We start from the raw sequence: 17,499 nt of genomic DNA, 5'->3' as shown, positions 1-17,499 counted from the left end.
AAAGTATGTAGGGGACTGTAAGAAAGATAGTGGCTTGGTTACTTTTCCCTCATTCCTGGGACACAATACCTGATGCCCAAAATTAAGGAAGGAAAGGTTTATTTTGCTTACAGTTTGTGGAGGTTTCAGTCCATACTTGGCAGATTACAAGGCAGAGTAGCACATGGCAGAGGGCTACAGCTCATGGCAGCAGAACACAGCAAAGCAACAAGCACATACCAGGGTGGAATGGCCTCAAGCACCCTTTTCCTCTCCCTTACATATGCAAACTATCCACCCCAGGGTGGGTGTAGCTCTCACACCCATAATCAATCAAACTCTAAAAGCCTGCCCCATGACCGCATGAGGCTTTGGGGGGACACACAGACACAAACCATAACAGATAGAATAGTGAGAAGGTAGTAAGGGATAGCAAGAATAGGGGGAGGGATTAATAAGATCAGGAAGACAGAACAGCCAAATCTCCTAGGACCTGGTACGGCCCAATAAATAATATGGGGTTTATTGTAATATATTGCAAGTATAACTCCATCTAGGAATTTTGAGCAAGTAGTGATATCATTTATCTTTTGAAAAGATAGTATAGTCATTGAATGGACGTTAGACTTCTACGGAAGGGGTCAAGAGTAGAGTGGGAGACTTGCGACTCTGGTAGTGGATTGGTGAGGTGATGGTGATCTTGTGAAGGTGAGGTGGTAGAGAGGCCTGATTAATGATATATTTTGAAAAAATAGTGGGCAGAAGTTGCTGTGTGACTGAACTCAGATAATAGTGGGCATCAGGGATAGGAATAAATCCTTGGTTTGTGTACCGAGGCATTAGAATTCGGTGGGGTGGGGTGGAAAGGGTTGAAGAGGGAAGAACATCTGAAGAGGTTCACAGTTTGATCAATAATGATTAAAGAAAGGTGAAAAATACTGATTGAGGTTTTTTTAATGATACAAAAAGATGGTAAAGACAGAGGGCTGTGAGGTCAAGATGCAGAGGAGGACCCAGGAGAAAAGACTGAGAAGAAATGGCCAGTGAGAGATGAGGAACTGGCAACAGTTCTGGTTCTGGAAGCTGAGTGAGGAACATATTTTAAGAAAAGAGGGCCCAACCTAAGTCAGATGCTACAGAAAGAAGTTTACATGAGATAATGACTAGGCCCTCCCCTTTGGATTGGAGAAGTAAAAGTTAAAGCTGTTCGTGGTTTTGATAAAAAGTTTCCCTGTAGTAATGAAGTGAAAAGTCTGAAGTGGGTTAAAGAGGAAGTGAAGACGATAAATATTGTTGATTTTCAAAAGGAGAAGTAGAGTAATGACACCAATACCTAAAGGTAGATACATTTGAAGAACATTGTATCTTAAAAATGGGAAGTTTTACAGGGTGTTTATATATTAATAAATGATCCAGTTAAATAATTGGTAAAGAAGAGGATCAAACTATTTTAATATAAAAACTATTCTTATTTAATAGGAGCGTACAGGTGTATAGTCAGGGGCTTAGTCCACTCTCATTGTGTCTTTATCTCTTTCTTACTGGGTTTTATTTTCACTGGCTGTTTCCTAGAGCTTCGCTTTGTAATAGTCACAGGCTTACCTCTTTTTCAGGATCATGACCAAAGAGAAGTAAGAGTCTTTTTTTTTTTATGCTTTTGTGAGAAAAATGTTAGGAAGTAACCTAGGTCATGTGAGCAGATGTAGACCTCTCACCGTGATGTTCAGCATGGGCTCCTTTCCCCAGGTGATTAGGAATCTGGTCTCAGAAGAAGGCAGAGGGAGTAAAAGGACTTAGTAGCCATCTAGCTATTACAGGTTGATAAGCAGGAAAGGAGACATGAGAAGAACAGATTTCGGAAAACCTGAAGAGGTAATTCTGGATGCAGGGATGGGTGGGTAGGGTCTGGCAGCATGAGTCACATGCTATATAATATAGCTACTCTTTCTGAACAGTCTAATATGTTCTTGTCACTTAGAGTTCAAGACTTTTAGACAATGAATAAAATTTTCTCGTGGGTATAACTCTCATCACTGGAACCCAAAATCTTTTTGATTATTATAGATTTCACTATTGCCTGGCACTTTTTACCTTGATAAGGTGAAACTATGGCTGACTTCACTCAGGCTGTCTGTCACTGAGCATGTTATATTGTGAAAAATAAACTATAATTTAAAAAGAATGCTTGTAGGAGGGGAAAAATGAACTTGAGGGAGCAAAACGAAGGGATTGTTCATGTGGAGTAAATGTGGAAATCTTGAGAAGCAGATGCCTTCCAAATGTCTGTAAATTCAGGAAGGAGAGTTTCTGGCATGTAACATAAACATTCCCGAGGGGCAAGTAGCATTTTTCACCCTTGAGTAATAAGTAATATCAGGTACCGTTATATTTTAATGCATAAGAATATGGAAAGTTTTTGCATTCTGTAGCTTCATATTGTGCTGTAGTTGCTGTGTTTGGGTTACCAAGGCCCTAGCCTCTCAAGAAGAAAAAGTAATGGCAGTAAAATTAGAAAGTCAGTGAGTATAGTTAAGATTTGTAAAGGCACCCAGAGAATTATCTGGGAGAGCATTTTTTGATGAAATTATAAAAGGTTTTATTAAACCTTTTTTAATTAAACCTTACTATACTAGTAGTTCTAGTAATTTCTTGCTGTTACCAAATCTGCAAAAAATAATACTTTATTTTGCCATTCCTGGGGATCAAATCTAGGGCCTTGCACATAGTGTGTAAGTGCTTTAGCTCTGGGCAACATCCCCAGCCTTTTTGTTTTTTGTCTTGAGACAGGATGTCGCTACATTGCCCAGGCTATCCTGAAACTTTCCTCCTGTCCCAGCTTCCTGACTTGGCAGGACTACAGGTATATGTCACCACAACTACCTAACAGTAATATTTTTATGTAACTTAAGCTCCTATAAGAAATTATACATTTATAGTTCACAATGGTGTCTTAATTTTCTGAATTTGTTAGTGGAAGATTTGGCTAGCATTTTTAAAAAAACTGCTTCAATATCATTGTAAATATTTTTCATTTTTTTATATTAAGAGGAATACTCATAAGTGAAATAAATTGGACCCACATGTGTAAACGTCATATTGTCTCCCTGGTGTAAGAACATGAAAGAGTAAATAAAACCCAAAATGTATAATAGATAATAGGAAAGGGAAAGAAATTGCTCAAAGGAAGGACCAAGGGATGAGAGAAAGAAGAAAAAGAAAGTACTAAGGCATTTTATATATATATGGATAGGTGGCATAACTGTACTGCTGATGTCTGATGGTTTATTGAGAGGAACAGTTAATGATGAAAAGGTTTTTTTGTTTTTTTGTTTTTTGTATTTTGACCACTTTTGCATGCTTATATCTGGTAATCTGAGCAATGTATATGAAGACAACAATTTGCAGTATAATAACCATTGGTGGATTCCTACAATCCTGTCTAGTGAAACTATGTATTGTCTCTAATGTTCTTTTAAATTGTTATTTTCTTATTCCTTTTAATGGTTTGATCAAGCTTCTATTCTTACATCTGGTAATCTCAGCAACTTCATTGAAGATAACAATATGTAATGCAACAACCACCGTTAATCCCTATCATTTGATTTGAAACCACATATCATTTTTAATGTCCTTGCTTTGTTTTGTTTGTATTTTGCTGTTGTTCTTTTTTTGTACTGTTTTCTTTAAAATAAAAAGGAATCAAGAATCAGAAATCTGAAGAATAAAGTTAGTGATTTGTATTAGTAGCATTTATTTAGATTGATGAATGTTTAAGTTGCAAATGGGTTTTTGTATATATCTTCTAGAATATAAAATTTATTTTTTAAGTGAATTAGTCAGGCTTTAGAGATCACTTTTAATTTGTAGATACTTCCAAGTAATCATTAATTCTTAGACATAAAGCTTTTTTTTCGCATGGGATAGCAAATAGAAGAAAGGGCAGTTTATAACTAGTAAGGGCTCTGAATTTAATTACTTGGTAAAAACTTGTCTCTGATATTTTCACTAGACCAAACAGAATTACTTTATTCCTCACTAGCAGGTCTGGGTGCCTGAAAAAAATTAAAATAGGTGAGCATTTTTGGATCTGGAAAGTAAGTCATTTGCAAGCGAATGAAAGTATACAAAGGGATAGAACTGAGAATTACTGAATAAATAAGAAAGGAAATAATTTGAAACAGATAAGAGGAAGTTGTTTTCAACTCCAGCCTATAAAAGTTGAGAAGTAGTAAAGATTGTGTTTTAATAATTTAAACCAGTGTAATCATCATGTTTCCAAAATCAGCTAAATTTTCAGATTAAAGTCTAGTTTTCAAAATATCATAAATTTTTTATAGTGATTTGTTAAATTTTTGTAGATAGACATCATAAATCCATAGAAGCTTTCCAACACTGTAAGTTTGGAACTTAGATTTTTTCAACTTGTTATGTATGAACATTGAGAAAAGAGTAAACTGTTATGGGATATAAGGCCTCTCCACTTTTATCTACCGATACCTAGAGAAATCTCAAGTTAAAGCCACCCTTTCTGAGATGGACACTATCCTGTCCTGAATGACAGCATGAAACATGACAGGCCTGTTTGCAAGTCTCTATATAATGCTTATTAGATTTGTGGGCAAGTAACTTAATTTTTCTGTCCCTAACTTTCCATTTGTAAGATGTCACTAATAATAATACTCATTTTAGAGGGTTATGTTGAGAAATACACAAATTATTGAGTAGACAAGCTTAGAACAGTGTTTGTTAGCTAATAAAAGCCTAGTATTTGCTGTTATCATTACCAGTGTTGTTCAAAGATTATCTTTTTTTTTTTAGTGAACTTCCAGCAGAGCCAGGGGTGGCAATTTACTTGTTTTGTTTGTTTGTTTGTACGTACCAGGAATCAAACTCAGGACCTTATTCCTTGCCAGGCAGGCGCTTATGCTGCTGAGCTGTATCCCCAGCCCACATCATTTTTTCTTGAAGAAAAATCACAAGCCATAAAGTAATAAAGAAATTAGCAAATAGTAGAATTCTTAGACTATGTAACTAAGGCAATAATTTAAATATTAATTTCTTATTGAAGGTGAGTTCAAATTTAGAGAAACATTGCAAGAAAAGAATTCCTGTATGTACTTTGTCCAGAGATTCTGCTGTCCTTCACTATTTCAGTGATTTTATTTGTATTCATTATGACCTTTTGTAGCTAATGTATAAGACTGTGCATCCTAACCTGCTGTCCTGTCTCTGATCTTCATTCTGGATCAGTTCCTTAGTATTTCCTCAGCTTTCCCAACTTTGGCTAGTAATTTTTAAAAATACCATTTTGTAGAATGTATCTAAGTTAGAGTTTTTTTGATATATTCACATATTTAGATGCAGGTCATATATTTTGGGATGGAGAGACTGTCATAGAAAAGCTTATTTTCCTTATGTCCTTTATGTGGCATATGAGGTTAATTTGTTTTACTACCAGTTGTGTTACTTTGGTAACCTGATAAAGATAGTGTCTACTACGTTTCTGTAACTATAAAGTTCTTTTTATCTCTCTTTGTAATTAATAGTCTTTTTATTTTGAAATACTTAAAGATTGTAAGAAATACCACATTCCTCATATCACTTTTACCCCTTAGTGTTTTTTGTTTGTTTTTTTGTCTTTTTGAGACAGGGTCTCGCTATGCAGTTCAGGCTGACCTTGAGCTTACTTTGTAGCCCATGCTGGTCTTGAACTCACAATGATCCTCCTGCCTCAGCCTCCGGAGTGCTGTTGCCCCTTAGTTTTAATCCTTATGGAACATTCTTGCTTGAATTATTACTTTGATGATCACCAATGGAAAGTTTTTGAATTGAATAATTTCTTCTACTTAATAGTTGGCATTTTAGCATGAGAGATTTGTATAAAGGACATTATCTTGTGTTGTCTTGTGAAGATGGTGGGACAGAATAGGACTATCTTGATGCCAGGAGTTAGAGAGAAAGAGCATGTCTCAAAATCTTAGGACTGTTCTGAAGAAGCATCTTGTGCATTTGCCGATTTATAGCCCTGTGGACTCCTGATTTCCTACTTCAGTCTGTTTTATTTTGTTACTGTCGTTATTATTTTTATTCTCAAGCTGTCCTAAATTTTGTTAGTCAGACACCGTACAAGCTGGCTTTCATTTTCTTTTATATATCGCTGTCATTTGTGAGGTCTTCCTTACATTCTGGCACAACTTATTTCTCTGTTTTTGTCCTGGAAACAACAGTTTTTCTAAGAAACTGATAACTTTTAGTTGAGGTGGGATTTCAGAGCCAAGATTTGAGTACTAGAAACCAAGACTTGGTGGTATTTGGAAACCAGGATTTCAGCAAGAATGTTGACTGTTACAGAGGTAGTATTTGTGTCAGTCACCGCTTACTAGAGAAATAGTCTTAATGCAAGACACACAAATATGTAACAGTTACCAGGTTGGCTCAGAGTAAGGTGTGGAAAAGTTGTCGGCTGTTGTCAGTCATATCCAGACTGGGTCTTCTGTCTTCAGTAAATATTTGGGCACACTCAAAACTCTGCTGATCCAATTTAGTTGGGTGTTTCTCACTCAAATTGGCACAATCAGTTAACTCTTGCACTATTTTTCCCAGGCCTTCTCAGGGGACAGAGTTAGTAAATCATACACATAACTCTGTTATTTGTCTCTGTACATTAAAGACCATGATTTGCACCAATATTGCTACCTCTAATCTCAGTCAAACACTACTCGATTGACTGTAGTTTACTTAGCTTCTTTCCTCATTTGTGCATCCCTTCACCGACAGTGAAACACCTGGCCCTGTTGCCGTAAGTGTGCTCACTTACTTGCTCTTTGCCTCCATCAGTGATGAGTTTCCTGGCCCCACTGGGCCACTACCGTACCCCACAGCCTGCTTCATGTGGGGCTCTGTCTGTGCAGGATTGCTTCCTCAGTGTCCGCAGTATGTACACTCTTGCTGCCGTTACCCTTCTTCTCATCCTCATATGGAGTGTGGCTACTTCTGGGCAATTGGAAGATTTTTGAAATGAACTTGAGCACTGGAAAAAGCTTTGGAAATATCTGAATGAATACTGTCCCAGGACTTTCTATAAATTAGTCCATCTTCGTGAATTTTTGCTTTTACTACAGAAGCCCATTATTCACATTTCTCCCCACTCCCATAAAACTTTAGCCATTGACAGAGGCCCTCTGTGAGTGAGGAGCCTATTTAATAACAGTCTTTTAATTGTCAGTACTCACAATTAAGTGAAATTTTCCTAGAAGTTGTTTTACCATGAGTAATATTAAACTCCCATTGAATATACCAAGTAAACCTTAAATTGGAAAATGCTGCGTCTATATACCAAGTAAATGTAGCTAAAAGTATTTATGAATGGTACATTTTAAAATGCTAAGTGTGCCAGGAAAAGTTATGTAATTGGAGATAAAGCAGAGCTTTTGTTAGTAAAATTACCTTGAAAGTGTTTTGCCCTTGGAATCAGTGAATGTATTTGTTCTTGAGGAAACTAGGATTTATAAATTTTTAATGTACTATAATATCTTCTGACCTGGAGGTTGTGTGACAACTTGCAGTGAAATCTCAGTTTCTAGGACTAGTTAAGTTAGTACCCTTTAGAAAGAGGGCATTTGTTAGCGAGGATTTTGTGCTTGTTTTATTGTCCTTGTTGAACATCTAAATGTTAATGCACTTTCCACATCATGCCTTCTGCTAGTCTTGGTTATAATTCCTTGAGCCTGATGTTTTCTTTACTTATCCATTGCTTGGTAGTAATTACTGTGTACTAAGTAAATATTTGCTGAGTGAAGGAGTTTCACATTGCCTGTGCAGAGAATCTTGAAAACTGCTATCAAATTTTAAGAGAAAAACATAATGTAATGGCAGAAAATTAAAGCAAACATTTCTAAAGATATAATTTAGAAGTATTTTTTGTTGTTAAGTTTATTCTTCAGAAAACAGCATGGTCTTCCTTTTATGAAACTTAGTCACTCTTTTAAAAAAATTGGTTGGTTTCTCTAGAGGCACCACTGAAGAGAATTAGTGAAAGGTGACATTTTCTTGGAATCCCTGGTTAACAGAATCATGTCCTCATCCATCCATTCATTCGTCCACAAATACTGAGTTCTTCCTGTGTGCCTACTATTTCCACATTTGTGTAGTATGCTGTAATTTTGCCGTGTCGAGGACATAGAAATGAATAGGACCTCTTATCCTTGAAGAATTTCATTTGTTGTGAAATACTTTTTTAACTTCCTAAAAGTGTTTAAAGAAAAAGGAGGAGGAGAAGAAGAAAGGTGGGTGTAGAATGGAAGAAGGAAGAACTAGAGATTTATCCACCCTGTTCCCAAGGTGATAAATTTCTTCAGTGGTGTCCATAATGACTGTGGAGGAAAACTTAGTTTAACACTTAGTTCTTTTATAGCCATTGAGGTCACAGTTTCTTTTGAATCATTTATAAAGAAAGCATATACCTACAGTTTCTTTAATGGCACTGTCTTTGTGTTCCTGTACTTGTTACTTTATTATGAGAATAATTTACATTTGTAGAGCATATTAATAAGTCATTTCCACATATATTTTGTTAGTTAATCCTTCAGAACAGTTGTAAGATGTGGGATTCAGTGCTTGTCCAACTTTTAAGATAAGTCTTCATTATCTCACTATCTTCATGGGACTAGGTGTTGATATGCTTTGTATAAATAATAATAAAATTACATTTTATAGTAGAAAAGATAGTAAAGCCTTTCCTCACAGTCCATTGAACACCCTAGTAATTTTAAATTCTGAATATTCAGACATTTGTCAACATTTATCTAAGTGTCTCTAAAATTATATACAATTCTTGCATGATAGCAAAAGAACTTATACAACTACTACCATGTGAGTTCACCGTGTGGCTTTAGGTATCCAAATATAGCATGTTGCAGGAATTTAGTCCAGTTACAGAGACATGCCCTGCTGACCCATGTGCAGATGAGGAGCTCACATTCTGGTGCTGTTCTAAAGATAAGTCTCGTGACTGCTGAGCAGCTGGTTGTCTGCAGTCTCACTCAGAAGTGATAGTGCAAAGTCCATGAAACTAAGTGAAGATGAAATGAGAGACCTGAAACTTCCTTACCTTATTTTGTATATTAAATGTTATTTTCTTTCATCTTTATATTATATTTAAACATTCATCATCAAAGCCCTGCTATATTACATGTTAGGTTAATTGTATTTTTCTGTGAGAAATAAATGTCAGTGTAAAGAGAATTTTTGAGTATTTTGTGACTTGAAATTCTGATTTGAAATTGGGTTTAACTGTGGCTAATAGTGTATATTTATATTGTGTTAGAATACAGTATTGTGCAATAAACATGTCAATTTTTCAGACTTCTCAGCTTTTAGATTATGTATCAGGGAAGCCTCAAAACAGAACTTTCCGTGAACATTTTATATAACTAACTGTAAATACAGTTACTTTTTTTTTTTTTTGTACCAAGGATTGAACTCAGGACCTTGCTCTTGCCAGGCAGGCGCTTGTGCCACAGAACTACATCCCCAGCCCAGTTACTTTTGTTAATAATGTTTATTCTTTATTTCTTCTCCTGGCTCCCCTTGCCAAGTCCTTTGGTACTTACAAAGATATTTTCATGCTTTAATAGAAAAGAGTATATTCATTTATACTGTATTGACTGCTACTGTTAAGTCTCATGATATCAGAAGTTGACTTGTCTAAACTTGTGCCAGTTACTTTATTAAGACAGTACATAATTTTAAATCATAAATTAAAAGTAGTAGAACTATTTAAAAGTAAAATGCAAAATTAATTTTATATATCCATGCTCTACCACAGCCGATAATAAGTTTGGCTGTAGTTTGAGATTTTCTCAAAATGTAGAAGAAGAGAAAGGGGAGGAGGAGGAATATGATGGTTAGGAGCTAAGGTTTTGAACACAGGAGTGTTGGTACATGTCTGTAACCCCAGCACTCTGGGAGGCTGATGCAGGAGGATTGTAAATTTGAGACTTGCCTAGGCAATGTGGAACCTATATCAAAAAATGGGGAGAAAAAAAGATGGGGATAAAGCTCAGTGCAAGGACCATATGTTCAATCTGCAGGACTTGGGGTGGAGGGAAAGTTGGGGCTTTGAAGTCCATCATAGTTTTGGACCCCATTTCTGCTACTTACTTGATGTGTGGATTTGAACACTAAACTTTCTGGGCCATGGATTCCTCATTTACAGACCAAGGATTATAATATTATTTCTGATACCTACTTCATAGTGTTGTTGAGAAAATTTTATGACATTTTTATGAAGTTTTTAGCACTGTTAAGTAGAAGTCGCCAAATATTCATAAAATGATAGCTACTACTATTATTAATATGTCTCTGCGTGCCCAAAAATCTCTTTAATTAGAAATTACTTTTTCCAAAGTAATTGGGTGATTTCCTTTGAAAGATTTTTTAGGGTAGCATGTACTTATATTAAACATAAGAGATGAAAATCTATGTGGTGATACTTCACTAAGCTGTTTTGTATTTTTAATGCATCAAGTGCATTAGTTTTATGAGATTATCTTTTACAGATGCAAGGAGCATGTGTTTTAGTTCTTTAAAGATCACCTTTCACATTGATTTGTGTATGCCAGTTTATCTAGTTTGGGGGGTAGACTGGGAACACAAATCCTCTTTCTCATTCCACCACCTGCTTCACAGCCGTAAGTTGGTGCCTTTCTTATGTTGTGGACCTCTGTGACTCTGTTCTAGAACTCAGGATTTGCCAGCATTGCTTGGAAATGAGATGCCCAGAAAAAAGTATTACTTATGGCTAACACAACTTTGTGGTAGCAAGTAGACAAAAATGAAACAAACAGAATTTTTTTCTTAATGAAAAAAGTAGTTTGTAATATATTCAGTTAATACTTAAGTGGCAGCTTTCTGCTGGCTTCATTATTCCTTGTCTTTTGCAACCTCATAGTAGAGTAGGAACACAACATGTTAACACATACTTACAAAATAAGGCAATACATAAGATGTGCCATTTGATAGAAGTAGTAAGTTCTATAGAAATTCGGGGGAAAGAGGTCTCTCTTAGCTAGAGCAGTTTGTCTAGTTATAATGTAGTTAGTTGTATGCTGAGTGGTTCCTATAGAGGGGGTTCACGTCTTATAAAAATTTTGTATTATTTGCTTTTTTTTTTTTTTTGAGCCAGGGTTTCACTGTATAATCCAGGCTGACCTTGAATGTGCTGAGTAGCCCAGGCTTGTTTTGAACTCGCCGCTGTCCTCCTGTCTGAGTCTCCTGAGTGTTGGCATTATAAGCATGTGCCACCGGGCCTGGTTTGATGCATGTCTTTTTTAGAAGGCTTTGTTAGCGGGGTGGATGCAGGAATGCCAGTGTCCTTGCCTCTCTATCGGTAGCTATATCTAGCCCTTTTTATTCCTTTAGTCTCATTACTAACACCCTGCTCCTATCAAAAGCTTGTATTTCTTGGGCCCAGTGTTCATGTTTTTCAGTTGCTGTTCCAAAACAGTTTGGTGGTGGGGCTGACAGTAGAAAGTAGGAAGAAAAGGAATTGTTTTGGTGCAGAATCAAGAACCTTAATTCCTGTTAGGGAAATTTCTTTGTTAGCAGCTAGCAATAAGGAAGATGAAAATGAAAAGCCTTATCTTGTCTCTGCTCTTGTGAAAATCCACAAATGTGGTCCCCTCCCCATATACCCTTGTTATGGTTTATATCTAGATGTCCCCTCAAAGCCTCATGCATTAATAGATGGGACTTTGGAAGGTGATTGGACCATAGGGCCTGGTACTCACCAGTGGACTAATCAGCAATGATTTTGGGAGGTGAAGGCTGGTTAGAGGAGCTGGGTCATTGGGGATGTGGCCTACAAGGGCTTATCTCTTCTCCGTTCTTCCCTTCACCCTCTATTTCCAGCTGCCGTGCATGAGCTATTCTCCTTTGCTGTGCTGTCCTGTCTTGGGATTGGGACTAAACTGTGGACTAAAACCTCTGTAAACTGTGAGCCACAATAAAACTTTTCTCTTTTAAGTTATGGAACTTAGGTTAGGTATTGTGTCTCAGCAAGGAGAAAGTAATAAGACAATCCTACATCTCCACACTCCCACATCTCCTGAAATTTGGTTGCATTTACATTATGTCCCCACTCTTGCCTGTCCCCAACCACTCTCTTTGCTGAAGATCCCTGCTGCAGTTATAAATCCACTGGTTCTTGAAATCTTGTCTCTGAGGCTGCTGGAGCACCACTTCTAAATTGTAGGATTCTCTTTTGTGATGAAGAGCTGGCATAGCTCCACTGAACTTTTTGTTACTGTCTCCAGGCCTTTGTAGGTCCCGGTGTGTACTTGGTGCCTCTAGGAGAATCCTAAGTCCATTAACCTAATGGACAGTGGCAAATTGCTCATTTATAATACTTCACTCTTGTATATGATTAGTATTGTAGGTCTGAAAGGTTTGTTTTATAGAGAAAATATTTCAAGTTTTAGAGTTAGTGAGCTGTTCTAAAGCAGAAACCATCTATCTTAGCAGTGACCAAATTAGAGTTCACATTCTCACTCAGTTATGAGACATGTGGCTTTTCTTGGTGAAGGATCTGTATAGTAGCTATCTTTCAGAGTGGTTATGTATGGAAATGTATGTAAATGAAGTGGAAATGTATGTAAAAGTGTATAGTAGAATATAAAGCTCTATATTAAAGGAATGTGGCAATTTTAGTGTTAATGTTCAGTGTTAGGTAAAATAGTAAGTCCCTGCTCTCTGAGAACTCATCATGCAGAGGGTAAGTTGGCCATGGACAATTACATTATAGAATGTGGTCAGTCCTGTGGCAGATATATGTACATCAGATATATGTGATCAGAGAGCACAAAGAAGAGTACCTGTGATCTGGAAATGAATAGGAAGGGAAACTTTCTGGAGGAAGGAGTTCCGAACGTGAGACAGAAAGACTAAGAAAGAGCAAGATTGGCAAAGAAGGAGAAAAGAAAGACTTTCCAAGCTGGAGTGGCTCAGGGCACAGAGGAATATGGTACATTCAGAAAGCTGCGTTAATGCCCATACCACCCTGAATGCACCCAACCTCATCTGATTTCAGGAGCTGGGCAGGGTCACATTAGTATGGTTAGTATGACACAACCACAAACTGTCCTTTGAAGCTGCCTAATCTGATTATCTGATTGCAGAGGCAGTGTTCTTGCATAGTAGTCAATGATTCTAGAAGCAGGATTTTTCTGAAACTACCTTTGACTGTTTGCTGATTGTTATATACCTTACTTGGAATTGTACCATACTTCTAAATTCAATATGATAATAAAAGTGCCTATTTCAAAGAGTTGTTGCAGTGATTATCTGAAATGTTTGAAATCTCATGATGTATAATACATACTCAATGTTAGCAGCAGTGATATTGTGGTTCTGGAAGTTCTTATAGTCACTTTTTCCTCTCAGTATTCTATAATACTTTGTTCTAAGCTGTTTAGTTAAAAGTATTTAAACAACAGCAGTCTTCTGTTGCTATGTACAGTGGTACCTCGGTTAAGAACTTAATGTATTGCACGATTTTGGGGAAAATGGTCACATTTGTGTGTGTGCAAAAAAAAGATGACCCTGGTTGTGTGCATCACCAATTGCAAAACAACAAAATTTTGCCAAATGCTTCTATTTGTAAACCAAATTATTAGCAAACAAAAGTGTGTGTGAACTGAGGTACCACTTTATTGTAGAAACAAAAATTTTGAATGAATTTTAAAGATTCCCTAGCTCAAGTTCATTGTTTGTGTGTTAAGCAACTGAGCCAGAGTTAAATAACATGGCTGTGATATTTTCATGAATCAGTCATACAAGCTGGGGCATGAATCGAGTGCCTTTCTGTTCCAGAGTTCTCTCTCTTGGTCTTAAAATAATTTGCCTGAATTATCCTGAGACGCTAAACTGTAGCATTAGCCACAATTTCAGGCGGAAACTATAAATAATAGGTGGAAGTTGCTGTTTGGGGAGAGTATTAGGGAGTAGATATGCTCAAATTATACTGTGTACAGGTATGAAAATGCCACAGTGAAGCCCACTACACTGTACAGTAACTAATTCACTAATAAAAAATTGCAGAGTACATTATAAAAAGGAATACTGTGTCTTTCTTTTCCTGCCTTTTGGGGGAACTGCTACTAAGCAACAGCAATGTAAGTAGTAATGAGCTTTGGGCAATAAGAGAACTGGATAATTCATAAATATATCACAACTTTACCTTCAGGAATTTCTTATGAAGTCAGATCTTTCTGGTTATTTGGATCTCTTCATTAAAACATGAGTAGATTTTTATAATACTTAGTATCAGTGTTTAGAATGGCTCCCCAGAGGAGTGAAAATTTTAGCTGTTGTATGACGGTTCAGTAAAATAAATAAGCAGAGATGAAGTAGAGGGCGAAGGGGATGTACTGAGGAAGTGGCATGTCTGGACCCTGAAGGACAGAGTAGGATCTATGCTAAGAATTGAAAGGCCTGCAGAGTATTTGAAACAGAAAAAGCTAATAGAAAATTCGAGAGCTGGTCATGAGAATAGTGAAGATATTTAATAGGTATCATCAAAGAAACTGGTGAGGGAAGTGAACCTCCTCCACAAAGTAATTCTGTTCTTTGTTAGAATTTTGTTGTCTTAAAGACGTACTAAACTTAATGAAGTAAGCTATACTTGTCTGTTTATTAAGTAGAGTTATATATGATTCATAAGTTTAAATATGTATTCTTATATTTCCATACTCATTTACTTTTCTTTCTATATTGTTTCGCATCAGATTGAGGAAATGTTTTCATGTGTTGGGAGTTTTGCTGTGGAACAGTCAGAGAAATGACAGAGAGACTCTTATCCTGATTTTTGGCTGACCATTTTGTGTGGGTATGTGAGGTGCAGCTGCACTGTGGGTTTCTTGGCAGTTGAGACAGTGCAGTTCTCAATGTTCATCTTGAGTAAAAGAAACTTAAGAGTAAAAAAGCTACTGTGAATGTATTAAAATTCAGTGGAAGCACGTAGGCCCTGGACCTTTAGCTCATATCTTTATTTATTTGGCTAAATGGGTACAGCACCTTGGGCTCATAGGCTTTAGGGCAAGAACACGTGAAGAAGAGAACATTAAAAAGCAGTCAAACCTTTCAAGATAGAATGTTGCTTACTAAATATAATTTTTAGATGAAGTTTTTGTTAACTGTAATTTCCTTAAGTTTTTTCTAAGGAAGACTTAATAAAAAAGGTATTGTAAAAATCTAGCTTTGTGTGCAAATGTGAGTTTAGAATTTTCTGTAGTTTATCTTTTCTCAGATCTATTTATACACAGATGGATGCTCAGATCTGCCTTTATTGCTTATTTTCTTCACTGCCCTGTGTCCTCTTGTGTGGTCTTTAAGGCCTTTTTTTTTCCAAACTCCTCAAATTAAATGCAGACAGTATGGAATTTTTTTATTTTTCGAACACACCCTCATCGTTTACTTTGGATAAATTCATTATTACCTTCATACTCTCCAGGCAAACAAAACCGTCAGAATTGCTTCTAATGTTTAACTGCTGCTTGATGTTTTTACCGTTGCTGAGTGATACTGCTTCAGAGTAGCGTAGAGTCGGGTTCTGCCAGTCAGATCCAGTCTTGCTATTTACTCTGTTGGTCTCATTAACTTCTCAGTTTCTCAGCTTCAAAATGGAGAGTCACGATAGCACTCTTAAGTTTTCTTTTTTGTTTGTTTGTTTTTAAGATTTAAAAAACATTTGTAAGGGCTTAATTCAACCTGAGTGCTCAGAGCAAAATATTGTTATCATTTTTTCCCTAGTTTAGTTCCTGTCTCCTAGAATCTGTTAATAGCTATCTTCACTGTTTTGAATGGTGTAATTCTGAGATCATCTCGGTTGCCCAGTAATGTTTCTTTCCCTACCTTCATTTTCCGTTGAGCGCCATACTTATTACCTCTGACCACTATTATATTATCTACATTTAGATATCTACAAACAGAACTTGCTTCTACTAGCTTCCCCAATCTGTACTCTTTTCTACTACACTATATGGCACTCCTGTGTCAGTTTTCCATCACAGTAAGAAATACTTGCAATGAGTTCGCTTTCAAGACAAAAGGTTTATTTTGGCTCATGGTTTTGTTCCAGTCCACGATCAGGTGCACACATTGCTTTTAGTCATCTGGTAGAGGAAGCACATCACGGTGGGAGTACTTGGTGGAGCAAAGGCTTCCACTTATGGCCAGGAGGTGAAAAAGAGAAAGAAGAGACCGGTGTTCCTTTGAGGGCACATCCCGAGTGAGCTAACCCTCCCACGCAGCTGTATTCCTAAAAGCACCATGGGCTGGGGACCAAGCTTTTATAGGGGACTTTGGAGGACATCCTAGACCCAAACTGTACCTCCACTGTAGTTTCGGATTTCCCCTGGACACTAGTCCCTGTGCATTCATCACTACACCTTATTAGCAGTATCCCCAGAGAGTGCCCCAAATCTGGCCACTTATCACCATCTTCTCTATTACTATCATAGTCTAAGACAATAACTTCTTTTGCCTGAGCAGTTATATAAAGAATGGCCTCCTGTTTTTCTGTTTCCCTTACAGTTTATTCTGGGAGTGAAGGGTGAGAGTTTAGAAACAGATTATTCCCCTTATTCTTGCTGAAATTAGAAAAAACTATCCAGTTTTTTTGAAAGTCTTGCATGACCTCTCTCAGACTTTCAGCCTCTCAAACACAGCTGCTTTATTAATTTCTGAAGGCTTTCATACTAGCTTTCCCCCTCTGATTAGACTTTTTTTTGTCAGATCTTCAGAATGTGAACTTCTAAGGTTAACTCCTTAGAGAGGCTTATCCTGACATCTTTCTTTTCTTTTCCTTTTTTGTGGTGCTGGGGATCAAACCTGGGGTTCATGTACTCTAGACAAGCACTGCTGCACTGATTCATTTTGTTCACTGCCGTATACCCTATGCTTAGACTGGAACCTGACGCTCAGATTTATCACAGTATTACATCGATGGATGGCTAGGTGAAGAACTGAATAATATATGTCTGATAAGTTTTCTACAACCAGGGGAATGATGGAATATTTCATTCTCTGCAAACTTTGCAATGATATTTCATTTAGAATTAGTCACGGTAGTATTTGTAATGCTAATACTTGTCCTAATTGCATTTATGTATTTCTTCTGTTTTTGATTGTAGGCCTTTATATCTCATTGTTTTTAGCTTCTCATATTCTGCCAGATACCATTTTAGTACTTACTATTGATTAAATTGAATTGAAAATTCAGCCTAACATCTTTATTTCCTCTAGAGTTATACCATATGTATATATGTTATTTCTCAAGACACTGTGTTTAAAATATATATTCCTTTTTAAAATCTCTTATAGTTCATAATTGGACTGTTGAGGATACCATTCAGTGGTTGATAGAATTTGTTGAACTTCCCCAATATGAAAAGAATTTTAGAGACAATAATGTCAGAGGAACAACACTTCCCAGGTAAGTCTTTGTTATCCAGGTGTATTTTT

General features: G+C 36.7%; 1 protein-coding gene across 1 annotated transcript in view; it reads left to right on the top strand.

The window, feature by feature from the left end:
* Stim2 (stromal interaction molecule 2) overlaps positions 1–17,499 on the top strand; it is a gene marked incomplete in the record, with an annotated part of 143,506 nt that overhangs the window by 93,950 nt on the left and 32,057 nt on the right. Inside the window, 1 exon segment of the mRNA XM_013518101.1 lies at positions 17,359–17,470. Coding sequence (XP_013373555.1) covers positions 17,359–17,470 — 112 coding nt within the window.

The sequence above is a fragment of the Chinchilla lanigera genome, unplaced genomic scaffold (genome assembly GCF_000276665.1).
Source record: "Chinchilla lanigera isolate Chin_1 unplaced genomic scaffold, ChiLan1.0 scaffold00042, whole genome shotgun sequence".
Lineage (NCBI taxonomy): Eukaryota > Metazoa > Chordata > Mammalia > Rodentia > Chinchillidae > Chinchilla > Chinchilla lanigera.
The sequence above is the reverse complement of the archived record's forward strand: the minus strand, read 5'-3'. Positions and strand labels throughout refer to the sequence as shown.